General features: G+C 45.9%; 1 protein-coding gene across 4 annotated transcripts in view; it reads left to right on the top strand.

The window, feature by feature from the left end:
* The window catches only part of LOC120990332 (ADP-ribosyl cyclase/cyclic ADP-ribose hydrolase 2-like), a 178,082-nt gene that overhangs the window by 107,197 nt on the left and 57,576 nt on the right, over window positions 1-13,309 (top strand). For all 4 annotated transcript variants that reach the window (XM_040419082.1, XM_040419081.1, XM_040419083.1 and 1 more), the window contains one exon: window positions 6,271-6,469. In XM_040419082.1, coding sequence (XP_040275016.1) covers window positions 6,303-6,469 — 167 coding nt within the window. In that variant the 5' untranslated portion in view covers window positions 6,271-6,302. The remainder of the gene's footprint in view (window positions 1-6,270; window positions 6,470-13,309) is intronic.

Here is a 13,309-nt window from a genome sequence, read left to right as displayed (position 1 = left end):
AGAAATCTGGTTTGCCAGGGCATACGAGCTAAGTGGGTATGGATGTTGGGCGGAGCTCCTATGTCCTGGCAGACGCCTTTCCCCTCCTTTTTCTTTTTTTGGCAGAGATTTTTTCATCCACATTGATCGATGCGAATGAAGAAATCTGTGCCGTTCATTATTTTCTTTCAGCCCAGAGGCTGAACGGAAAAAAAAAAATATCATTACCTGTATGCGCAATATAAGGAGAATAGCAGAAACTCCTAATGCTGGGCATACATGTAATGATTGCGGAGACCCTCAAATGCCAGGGCAGTAAAAACACCCCACAAATAACACCATTTTGGAAATAAGACCCCCCAATGTATTCGCTGAGGGGCATATTGAGTCCATGAAAGATTTAAATTTTTGTCCCAAGTTAGGGCTCTTTCACACCTGCGTTATTGTCTTCCGGCATAGAGTTCCGTCGTCGGGGCTCTATGCCGGAAGAATCCTGATCAGGATTATCCTAATGCATTCTGAATGGAGAGTAATCCGTTCAGGATGCATCAGGATGTCTTCAGTTCCGGTACGGAACGTTTGTTGGCCGGAGAAAATACCGCAGCATGCTGCGCTTTTTGCTCCGGCCAAAAATCCGGAACACTTGCCGCAAGGCCGGATCCGGAATTAATGCCCATTGGAAGGCATTGATCCGGATCCGGCCTTAAGCTAAACGTCGTTTCGGCGCATTGCCGGAGCCGACATTTAGCTTTTTCAGAGTGGTTACCATGGCTGCCGGGACGCTAAAGTCCTGACAGCCATGGTAAGTGTAGCGGGGAGCGGGGGAGCAGTGTACTTACCGTCCGTGCGGCTCCCCGGGCGCTCCAGAGTGACGTCAGGGCGCCCCAAGCGCATGGATCACGTGATCGCATGGATCACGTCATCCATGCGCATGGGGCGCTCTGACGTCATTCTGGAGCGCCCCGGGAGCCGCACGGACTGTAAGTATACCGCTCCCCCGCTCCCCGCTCCTACTATGGCAACCAGGACTTTAATAGCGTCCTGGGTGCCATAGTAACACTGAAAGCATTTGGAAGACGGTTCCGTCTTCAAATGCTTTCAGTACACTTGCGTTTTTCCGGATCCGGAGTGTAATTCCGGCAAGTGGAGTACACGCCGGATCCGGACAACGCAAGTGTGAAAGAGGCCTTAGCGGAAAGGGAGACTTTGTGAGAAAAAAAATCAAAAAAATCAATTTCCGCTAACTTGTGCCCAAAATTTTTTTTTCTAGGAACTCGCCATGCCCCTCATTGAATACCTTGGGGTGTCTTCTTTCCAAAATGGGGTCACATGTGGGGTATTTATACTGCCCTGGCATTTTAGGGGCCCCAAAGCGTGAGAAGAAGTCTGGTATCTAAATGTCTAAAAATGCCCTCCTAAAAGGAATGTGGGCCCCTTTGCCCACCTAGGCTGCAAAAAAGTGTCACACATGTGGTATCTCCGTATTCAGGAGAAGTTGGGGAATGTGTTTTGGGGTGTCATTTTGCATATACCCATGCTGGGTGAGATAAATATCTTGGTCAAATGCCAACTTTGTATAAAAAAATGGGAAAAGTTGTCTTTTGCCAAGATATTTTCTCTCACCCAGCATGGGAAATTCACATTTTTGTACCATAGTTTGTAAACGCTATAACTTTTACCCAAACCATTTTTTTTTTTACCCAAACATTTTTTTTTTATCAAAGACATGTAGAACAATAAATTTAGCGAAAAATTTATGTATGGATGTCGTTTTTTTGGCAAAATTTTACAACTGAAAGTGAAAAATTTCATTTTTTTGCAAAAAAATCATTAAATTTCAATTAATAACAAAAAAAGTAAAAATGTCAGCAGCAATGAAATACCACCAAATGAAAGCTCTATTAGTGAGAAGAAAAGGAGGTAAAATTCATTTGGGTGGTAAGTTGCATGACCGAGCAATAAACGGTGAAAGTAGTGTAAGTCAGAAGTGTAAAAAGTGGCCTGGTCTTTCAGGGTGTTTAAGCACTGGGGACTGAGGTGGTTAAGTAGCAAACTAGGCTGCATTCTCAAAGGGGTTATCCCATGACTAATGTTAAAAATGAAAATCAGACATCATATAGTACATGACGACCTCTTTCTACCAAAGCTAGATCCAGCCCTGTACCTCACATTGATCCAGAGATCTCCCCATTCATTGCTCTAGTAGATTTATATCAAGCTGACAGCTCAATGGGAGTGTCTTTTCTACCACAGCTCAGGGGGCGTGTCTCAGCTCTACCTATCACAGCTCAGGAGGCGTGTCTCAGCTCTACCTATCACAGCTTAGGAGGCAGTTCAAGGATGAAACTGAGCATGTGCGGCCATCTCAGTGAGCAGGTCAAAAATATAGGGAAAAAAACAAACAGCAAGTGGCGCTATACAGATATATTTAATTGAATAACTCAGTGACTATACTAAATTTGTAATTAAGCTAAACCTACAAAAATTTCCAGTCTGCATAATTATCATCAAAAATACAAAATAACACAAGGAAATAATTAGAAAGGTTTAAAAACAACAGTGCAGGTAAGATGGCTACATCACTGGAGGGGACCACGTGGGCAATATCATATATCAGTAAATTATCAAAACACCAGAAATAAAGTGCAAGTGCAAATACTGGCTAATTTGACATTGGAAAAACTAGAGGTGGGACGACAAATCTGTTGAATCCACGAATCCCGACCTATTTAGTAAAATTCGAATCCGACGAATCCCGACAGCGGGGACCGGTGCAGTCCCTGTATTCTAATGCACCGGCCCCGCTCACTGTTGTATAATCTTATTCTTATCTAACCTGTAGGCATTGTTAAAATATAATAATCATTTGTAATCCAACTGTATTACTTACAGTTAAGTTCCGGAGGAGGGAGGAGGCAGGTCGGGAGGACGGGCAGGCGGCGTGTCACTCACTACGTCATGTGCCTGCGCCGCCTGCTTTATTCATAAAGTGGGCGGCGCAGGTGCATGACGTAGTGAGTGACGCGTCGCCCGCCTGTCCCCCCGGCCTGCCTCCTGCCTGATGTGTAATTAACATACACAACTGTTGGCGGTTTTGTTTGGTTTTATGGTAAATCTTTAGTTACATGCAGTTATAAATGTGTTCAGATCCAGGTGCTGGTTTGAAAACTGTAGAATATTTTTGGTGGGATAACCCCTTTAAGGGTTAAATAGTGAAGGAGGTAATGGAAAAGTTGTTAGTGGTCTTGGGAAGTAAAGAAATTCATGGTGAAGTCTCAAGTTGCTCCTAGAGGACTAGTAAAGTGGGGTCCTGAACTTTAAAGAATACGATTATACAACAGTGAGCGGGGCCGGTGCATTAGAATACAGGGACTGCACCGGTCCCCACTGTCATTACTAATCCAGATGCCTGCCCCCAGCCCCTGTATTGGGGGTCATTCACACTGCAGGGACACTGTTATGGGGGGGATCTGTGGATGGCACATAGCATAAGATGCATATGTGTCATCCACAGATTCCCCCCCATAACAGTGCCATCCAGAGATCCCCATAAGTGCTGTCCAGAGATCCCCATAACAATGCCATCCAGAGATCCCCCATAACAGTGCCACCCAGAGATCCCCCATAACAGTGCCATCCAGAGATCCCCATAACAGTGCCATCCAGAGATCCCCCATAACAGTGCCATCCAGAGATCCCCCATAACAGTGCCATCCAGAGATCTCCCATAACAGTGCCATCCAGAGATCCCCCATAACAGCGCCATCCACAGATCCCCCCCATAACAGTGCCATCCACAGATCCCCCCCATAGCAGTGTCATCCACAGATCCCCCCATAACAGTATCATCCACAGATCCCCCCCATAACAGTGCCATCCACAGATCCCCCCATAACAGTGCCATCCACAGATCCCCCCATAACAGTGCCATCCAGAGATCCCCATAACAGTGCCATCCAGAGATCCCCCATAACAGCGCCATCCACAGATCCCCCAATAACAGTGCCATCCACAGATCCCCCCCATAGCAGTGTCATCCAGAGATACCCCCCATAACAGTATCATAAACAGATCCCCCCATAACAGTGCCATCCACAGATCCCCCCCATAACAGTGCCATCCACAGATCCCCCCATAGCAGTGTCATCCACAGATCCCCCCCATAAGTGTTTGGATCACTTTGTTTCTTACACCGTTCACATAATTCTTATGTACAGGATTCGTAGGATTCGAGATTCGAAAGATTCGATAGATTCGATAGATTCGATAGATTCGAGAACCTTTTCGGATTCGGATTCGAAAAAAATTGTATTCGTCCCACCTCTAGAAAAAACTGTAAAGTTACCCATAGTGTGTCTCTATCCAGGAGGGCGCCAACCCCGACGCGCGTCTTGGCGATCCTACGTCTGGGGGTGGGATGATTGTATGATTTGTTGCCAAAGGCATTCATATATATATACTGTATATATATAATCTTACATGTTTATGCTGTTTCCCAATAGGTGAGAACAGTGACACTGGTTTCCAGTGTTCTTTTGATGTGTAATTAACATACACAACTGTTGGCGGTTTTGTTTGGTTTTATGGTAAATCTTTAGTTGCATGCAGTTACAAATTTGTTCAGATCCAGGTGCTGGTTTGAAAACTGTAGAATATTTTTGGTTGGAGAACCCCTTTAAGGGTTAAATAGTAAAGGAGCTAATGGAAAAGTTGTTAGTGGTCTTGGGAAGTAAAGGAATTCATGGTGAAGTCTCAAGTTGCTCCTAGAGGACTAGTAAAGTGGGGTCCTGAACTTTAAAGTTTGCAACCATATGTTACTGTCCCTGTAGAAATGAGGCGGGGGATGGGTGTGATAAATTCTAAGCAAAGCTGAGGTTTACTTGAGGTTCCATTTCTAGATCAATTCCTGTCCTGTGAAACTCGGAAAGGCTGTCCTACAATGAACTTAATACAGAGTGCATATATTTACAGACCTGCAGACTGCAGACATGGCCAACAGAATGTAGACTTTTAGCTCACGCACACGGCCATTTTGTACACACCCATAATAGGGCTCCCATGAAGGCTCAAGGGGCTACGGTGCCTCTTTCTGTCTTTTTTTTATATGAAAGCACACTGAGTTTTTTTTTTTTTTTGCATTCTGTATTATTCTTGGACAAAATATCTCATGATGTACTGTATGGAGTCTGTAGAGGAGGTTGTGGGTTCATACTAGGGAGCCATATGGCCCTTGCTTACCAGCCCTGTGTACACCGCTCTGCCATCATGTGCATGAGAACTAAGTCAGGAATTCACAGTCTGAAAAGGGCTAGTCTGACACACCTTCTCATTCAAAGAATTTTCTTTATTTTCATGACTATGAAGGCATCAAAACTATGAATTAACACATGTGGAATTATATACATAACAAACAAGTGTGAAACAACTGAAAATATGTCATATTCTAGGTTCTTCAAAGTAGCCACCTTTTGCTTTGATTACTGCTTTGCACACTCTTGGCATTCTCTTGATGAGCTTCAAGAGGTAGTCCCCTGAAATGGTCTTCCAACAGTCTTGAAGGAGTTCCCAGAGATGCTTAGCACTTGTTGGCCCTTTTGCCTTCACTCTGCGGTCCAGCTCACCCCAAACCATCTCGATTGGGTTCAGGTCCGGTGACTGTGGAGGCCAGGTCATCTGGCGCAGCACCCCATCACTCTCCCTGATGGTCAAATAGCCCTTACTTTCAAAGTTTTCCCAATTTTTCGGCTGACTGACTGACCTTAATTTCTTAAAGTAATGATGGCCACTCGTTTTTCTTTACTTAGCTGCTTTTTTCTTGCCATAATACAAATTCTAACAGTCTATTGAGTAGGACTATCAGCTGTGTATCCACCTGACTTCTCCTCAACGCAACTGATGGTCCCAACCCCATTTAAAGGGCAAGAAATCCTACTTATTAAACCTGATAGTGCACACCTGTGAAGTGAAAACCATTTCAGGGGACTACCTCTTGAAGCTCATCAAGAGAATGCCAAGAGTGTGCAAAGCAGTAATCAAAGCAAAAGGTGGCTACTTTGAAGAACCTAGAATATGACATATTTTCAGTTGTTTCACACTTGTTTGTTATGTATATAATTCCACATGTGTTAATTCATAGTTTTGATGCCTTCAGTGTGAATCTACAATTTTCATAGTCATGAAAATAAAGAAAACTCTTTGAATGAGAAGGTGTGTCCAAACTTTTGGTCTGTACTGTATATACATTTTATAATCACATGTAAAGCTCTATTATTGTTTCTTCTCATTTTGCAGGTGTATAAGCTGTAGGCCTCCATACACACAGCATGCAGCTCTCTTCTCCGACCCTTGAAATCCTGCTCTTTGCCATCATTTTCATCATACAGTTGAGTGGTACAAATCAATGGAAGGGGTTAGGTACAACCCCTAACCTGGAGAATATTGTAATTGGCAGGTGCTATGATTACATAGAGACGGTGAATCCTTCTGTGGGGTAAGCTCCTTGGTCCTCAATACTCAGTGTTGGCTCTGATCAGGGTTAAACTTTTGGGCATGCACTAGCGGGAACAGGGTTCTAATGGCAATGCCATTCCGTAATCAAAAACTAGTTATGCACATGGTTTATAGCACTGGGAAGAACAGTATATCCCCAAACATCCCTGGCAGCTGCTTATCACCCAGGTATAGTCTGTGAGCAGCTAAGCTCTCCAAAATGGGGGCTTCAGGAATCAAGAGCAGTATGTCTTTTTGGGAAGGTATGGTCGGTTTTGATGCCCTGGGCAGCGTGCAAATTGTATGGGTGTAAAATTAATAATACATCTGTACAGTTCCCACATACTGTTGTCATTCAGTGCCCAGGTGATGTTGACATACAGTGACTAATATCTCCATACAGCATCGAAATAATATTACCACATAATGCCCACATAATAGTGTCATATATTTGTGAAACAATATCACCTTTCCATGCATAAAACTGCCACTTAGTGTTCAAATAATAACATCATACAATGCTTAACTCCCCTCAGAAGCTGGGTTTGTGCCATCGCTTGAGTGTGCCACAACTGGCTCTCACTGCTAGGATTGCAGATAACGCCTATTATTCCCACAGTTCAACCACTCAGATGCCACAGTCAATAGCGACCGTAGCATCTGAATGGCTAGAGGGAGAAAGCTCATTTTTACCACGTAGTGAACATCGTATAAACGAAATGCTGACAACGATACATAAGAGATACTCAAACATGGTGGCTTTAAAAAAATCAAGCTAGTCCCGCAAAAAGCAAGCCTTCATACAGCTATGTGGACGGAAAAATAAAAAAGTTATGGCTTTTGTAATGCGGAGTCTTAAAAGAGTTTTCTGAGATATTTTTTTACTCATGACCCATCAGTATCTGAACAGTGGGGGTCTGCCACCGGGGAGCCCCACCGATCAGCTGTTTTGAGAAGGCACCGGTGCTCCTGTGAGCAACGCTGCCTTTTCACAGCTTACTAAGCACTTTAATGGGGTTGAGCTGTGCCTAGGTCACGTGAACGAAGAACATGTCGTTACTCGGACTAGGAAAAGCAGAGAGAAGGCAGCGGGCTCTCACAGGAGCACCGGTGCCTTCTCAAACAGCTGATCAGCAGGGGTCCCGGGTGTCAGACCCCCACCGATCAGATACTGATGACCTATCCAGAGGTGGGGTCATCAGTAAAAAATCTCTGAAAACCTCTTTAAATTTAAAACTTTAAAACTTTGAACAAGCCCCCAAATTGTCTAAAATATAAAAGGATCCTCTTCTACTTTCCTCTTTTTCCAGTGCCATTCTCTGTGCCACTATCCTCATGCCTCTTCATGGTTACAAGCTGCAGCAGTGACGGGCCGGTATACAGCACATGTACGGCATAAATATTAGGACATCCTCAGACATCATCCACAACTCCCTCCTCCGTCAGGCAAAACTCCATTCTCCGTCAGGCAAAACTCCATTCTCGGTCAGCCCAAACTCCCTCCTACCTCAGGCGTCAGCCAAAACTCACTTCTCCCTCATCCAAAACTCCCTCCTCCGTCAGGCAAAACTCCATTAGTCCTTCTCCCTCAGCCCAAACTCCCTCCTCCGTCAGCCCAAACTCCCTCCTACCTCATACGTCAGCCAAAACTCCCTCCTCCCTCATCCAAAACTTCCTCGTCCCTCAGACATCAGTCAAAAAATACCTCCTCCATCAGCCCTCAGCCCAAACTCCATCAGCTGTCAGGTGTCAGCTCTCAGCCGTCAGGGGTCAGACATCAGTTGTTATCCCTCAGCCTAAACTCCATCAGCCGTCAGGGGTCAGACATCAGGTGTCAGCCCTCAGCCTAAACTCCATCAGCTGTAGTAATAGAATGTAAAATATGTTTACAGCAAGCGCTGGCACCACAGACCATTGTTTTCACACATAATATATATATTATGGAACACTAATACCAGGCACCAGTAATGGATACAAGTGTCCTTGGTGTATAACGGAGGCACGCCGTCTTCAGCCGCTGACATACACGGGCTTCTCTCCAGCACACGTTACATCAGCAGCCGCTAGAGACTGGTTCGCCTACAAGTGAATGAGATTCCTTTCCTAACAGCAGATGGCTCCATAGTTCAGGGGGCAGAGCGCTGGCCTTGTAAACCAGGGGTTGCGAGTTCAAATCTTGCTGGCAAGTTTTTTTCTTGTCTGTTAATATTTGTACTATTGCTTGCTTGTACGTGAAACCCCAGTTGCATTGATTTGTGCCCCCAGAACAATAAAAGAACCAAATCATGACATATATGCCATCATCTACCCATCATCTCATTTATCATTCATCTCTCTATCTATCCTGAATTACTTGTAAGCAGACCTGTCATATTTATATAATAACGGAAAGCATATTTCATATGATAAATTGCGCTAAAATGTTCTTTGCTTACTAAATGGAATAAGTAATAGTACAAATATTAACAGACCAAAAAAATAATTGTGAAGGTGCCAGCAAGATTTGAACTCACAACTGCTGGCTTACAAAGCCAGCACTCTAACCCCTGAACTACGGAGTCTTCTGCTCTTAGGAAAGGAATCTCAATCACTTGTAGGCGAACCAGTCTCTAGCGGCTGCTGATGTAACGTGTGCTGGAGAGAAGCCCGTGTATGTCAGCGGCTGAACACAGCGTGCCTCCATTATACACCAAGGAAACTTGTATCCAGTACTGGTGCCTGGTATTATTGTCCATAATATATATATAATGTGTGAAGACAATGGTCTGTGGTGCCAGCGCTTGCTGTAAACATATTTTACATTCTATTACTACGGCTGATGGAGTTTAGGCTAAGGGCTGACAGCTGATGTCTGACCCCTGATGGCTGATGGAGTTTGGGCTGAGGGCTGATGGAAGAGGTATTTTTTGACTGACGTCTGAGGGACGAGTGAGTTTTGAGTTAGGGGGGAGGGATTTTTGGCTGAAGTCTGAAGGAGGAGGGAGTTTTGGCTGACGGAGGAGGGAGTTTGGTCTGAGGGAAGAGGACTGATGGAGTTTGGGCTGACGAAGGAGGGAGTTTAGTCTGACGGAGGAGGGAGTTTGGTCTGAGGGAGGAGGACTGATGGGAGTTTTGCCTGACGGAGGAGGGAGTTTTGGCTGAAGTCTGAGGGAGGAGGGAGTTTTGGATGAGGGAGGAGGGAGTTTAGTCTGACGGAGGAGGGAGTTTGGTCTGAGGGAGGAGAACTGATGGAGTTTTGACTGACGAAGGAGGGAGTTTTGCCTGACGGAGGAGGGAGTTGTGGATGATGTCTGAGGATGTCCTAATATGTATGCCGCACACATGACCTCTGCAGCCAATTACTGTCTTTAGTGGTCTACTGTATTTGGCTGCCTTAGTAACATGCCGTATACTGGCATGTCATGGCTACAGTTTGTAAAGAAGGAAAGGCAGGAGAGAGAGAGAGGTCAGTTTAGCATCTTTTTTTATTTTAGACCGTTCAGGCGTTTGTACAAAATTTTAATTATCTTCGACAATCCCTTTAAGTACCGAACTAGGCTGCATCCTTAAGGGGTTGTAGTGAAGAAATTAACGGTTGGGCAGTAAGGCCCCTTTCACAAGAGTAAGTTTTCCGTATGGGTGCAATGTGTGAATTTAACGCATCGCACCCACACTGAATCCTGACCCATTCATGTCTATGGGTCTGTGCTCGTTAACGTTGTTTTTCACGCACCATCTCTGCGTTACATGAAAATCGCAGCATCTTCTATATTCTGCGTTTTTAACACAACCCTGTTCCCTTAGAAGTGAATGGGGCTTCCGTGAAAAATGCAGTCCGGATGCAAAGCGTTTTTTAGCTGATGGATGCTAGGAGATGTTTGTAATTCTTTGGTTTTTTAACGCGCATGAAAAAGGCATCAAAACTGATAGCATCCACATGAAAAAAACGGAACCACTGAACGCAATCGCAGACAAAACTGAAATAATTTGGTCTCAAAATCGCACAAGTTTCACAGAACACATCCTGAGGCAATCCGTAACACTTGTGTGAAAGAGGCCTAAAAGGATTCATGGTAAAGTCTCAGGTTGCTCCTAGAGGACAAGTGAAGTGGGGTCCTGAACATTCCAGTTTGCAACCACCTGTTTCCATCCCTGTAGAAATGAGGCAGAGGGCAGGCATGGCCTGACTGCCATGGAGTAAGGACGCACGTCGCTTCAGCTCCTCCAGAATCCTGCTGCTATCCTGGCCATCAGTGATCCCTGCGCATCTGTCACTCCACTGATCGACTCCAGGAGGAACCAGGAGACAACGGTGATCGTGTTTGGGGTCTCTCCTGCCCCACTTAGATCGCTGCCGCTCCAGCGCAGCCTCCTGCGCCAAGCCGAGCGGAGACGCCATCTTGGAGACAAGGCCCTCCTGACACCGGCCCTTCCTGTGCCCTGATGGGGTCTATGTGACCGGGGCGAACAACCCGATCTACAGTCCGGGATCTGAGTGACCGGTGGGTGCAACCTAGAGCGCACACACAGACATTGCCCTGTTACCTGGCTGGACCATCCTCACGGGCTTCCACGTGGTCTCCTGCGCGCGCCATTCCTGAAGGGAAACCCAGCGCTTTGGAGGCATCTACTCCAGCGGCTCGGCGGTGCCCGTGTGCTTCAGGGACTCAGATCTGGAACGCTGAACCTGGGACTACTTTATATACCCTACTTGTGCAATTCTATCTATATGGGCCGTAAAACGGGCACTCCTGGCAGTATCCCTTCTCCCAAGTTAATGGTGGACGGCATGAGTCAGACGGAGGCCCAGGGGGACGGTTGCCCCTCTGAACAAGTAGAGAATAATCTAAGCAAAATAATGTCTGCGTTTACAAACTGCCAGACTGCTCTTACAGTCAAAATAGACCACGTCCAGGCTGATCTCACTTGCCTCAGGCATGATATTAACAAGATACGCGAGAGAACCGCAGAGGTGGAGAGGAGACTGGGTGATGTGGAGGATATGGCGCAGCTAGGAGATAACAATGTGAGAGTCCTTCAACAACAAGTTAAATCTCTGATAGAAAAAGTGGAAGATGCAGAGAACTGTAACAGACGAAATAACGTCCGCATCATGGGCTTCCCCGAACGGGCTGAGTGACAATCTCCAGAGGACTTTGCGGAGCACCTTATAAAGCAGACTCTGGCCCCCATTACCCTCTCTGCCAGTTTTGCGGTTGAGTGGGCGCATAGAATCCCCACCAAACCTTTACCTCCAGGGGCTCCACCTCGTCCCTTTATCCTAAAAGTCCTGAATTATAGGGACCGTGATGCCGTACTAGCGGCGGCCCGCCGGCTGAAAGACATTAGATTTGACAACACCAGAATCTCATTTTACCCGGATTTCTCCTCGGAAGTCCAGAAACAGAGGAGGCAGTTTACAGCTGTGAGAGCACGTCTGCGTGAGAAGGGCCGTGCTTATGCCATGCTATATCCAGCTCGTCTCAGAGTCCAGGACGAAGAGTCGGTGAAGTTCTTCTCCACTCCGGAAGAAGCATCGGACTGTCTCGATCGGAGGGGCTGAGTACATGCGGGTTCCCAGGATGATGGGACTCTACTTGCATTTATGGATGGCCGAATTATAGGGAGGGGCTGCAGTTGGATTAGATGTCCCAGTTAACCTCTGATTCCATTTAGTTTTATTAAGGGGTTGTGGACACTTGGTGTGGGTCCCCCCGTCTTTCCAAAAGGAAGTTAACTTACTTAAAGGGCTTCTGTCACCCCACTAAACTTTTTTTTGTGTACTTATAATCCCTATCCTGCGCTATATCTATACATTATGTTATTAATCATTTTCGTTCAGTAGATATGTCAAAAAACGTACTTTTATAATATGCTAATTAACTGTCTACCAGCAAGTAGGGCGTCTACTTCTACTTGCTGGCAGCAGCCGCAAAAAACCGCCCCCTCCTCCTGTTGATTGACAGGGCCAGCCGCGATCTCCTCCTCCGACTGGCCCTGTCAGCATTTCAAAAATCGTGCGCGCCTGTGTTGATTCGGCGCAGGCGCCGGTATTACTCTGACCTTTACAGTTCCAAAACACTCTCTTCACCTGTAGATATGCAAGCTTTTTTACAGAGCGTTCTGCTTACTCCTCTATCCCAGACGGATAGGAGTTATCTGGATGGTCCTGTGGATGTGGGGGAGGTTAAGGCGGCAATTGAGAGCATGTCAGTTGGGAAATCGCCTGGTCCGGACGGCTTTCCGTTGGAGTGGTACAAGCTAGACATAGATCTACACTGTGTCAAGCTCTTTGAATATGCTTTTGAGGCCGATAAGTTTCCCTCATCTTTTATGGAGGCGACTATCGTGGTAAATCACAAATCCGGGAAGCCCCCGGACCAGTGCAGCTCCTATAGACAGATTTCCCTTCTAAACATGGATATCAAAATTTTTGCAAAAATCTTAGCCAGACGCCTCTGAGAAGTCATCTTATCGATTATAGACCCAGATCAATCTGGCTTCATGCCGGGCAAGACAACTGATATCAACTTTAGGAGGTTGTTTACTAATTTACAGGTCAGACACGACAATGCAGGGTAGCGACCGTTGGCTTCTTTCGATAATGAGAAAGCCTTTGATTCTGTGGAGTGGCATTTTATTTGGGAGATGCTATACTGCTTGCGTTTCCCTTGGTCTTTTATCAGATGGGTCCAGTTGCTGTACCATGCCCCCAAGGCCCGAGTAAGGGTAAATGGTTGTCTGTCCCGACCTTTTAGTCTGCATAGAGGCACCAGGCAGAAGTGCCCCTTGTCGCCGCTGTTGTTTGCCCTCATTATGGAACCTCTTACCCAACTGATTAATAATAGTTTACTGATAGAGG

The sequence above is a fragment of the Bufo bufo genome, chromosome 2 (genome assembly GCF_905171765.1).
Source record: "Bufo bufo chromosome 2, aBufBuf1.1, whole genome shotgun sequence".
Lineage (NCBI taxonomy): Eukaryota > Metazoa > Chordata > Amphibia > Anura > Bufonidae > Bufo > Bufo bufo.
Note: the sequence above shows the minus strand (reverse complement) of the source record. Positions and strands in the feature narration are given on the sequence as shown.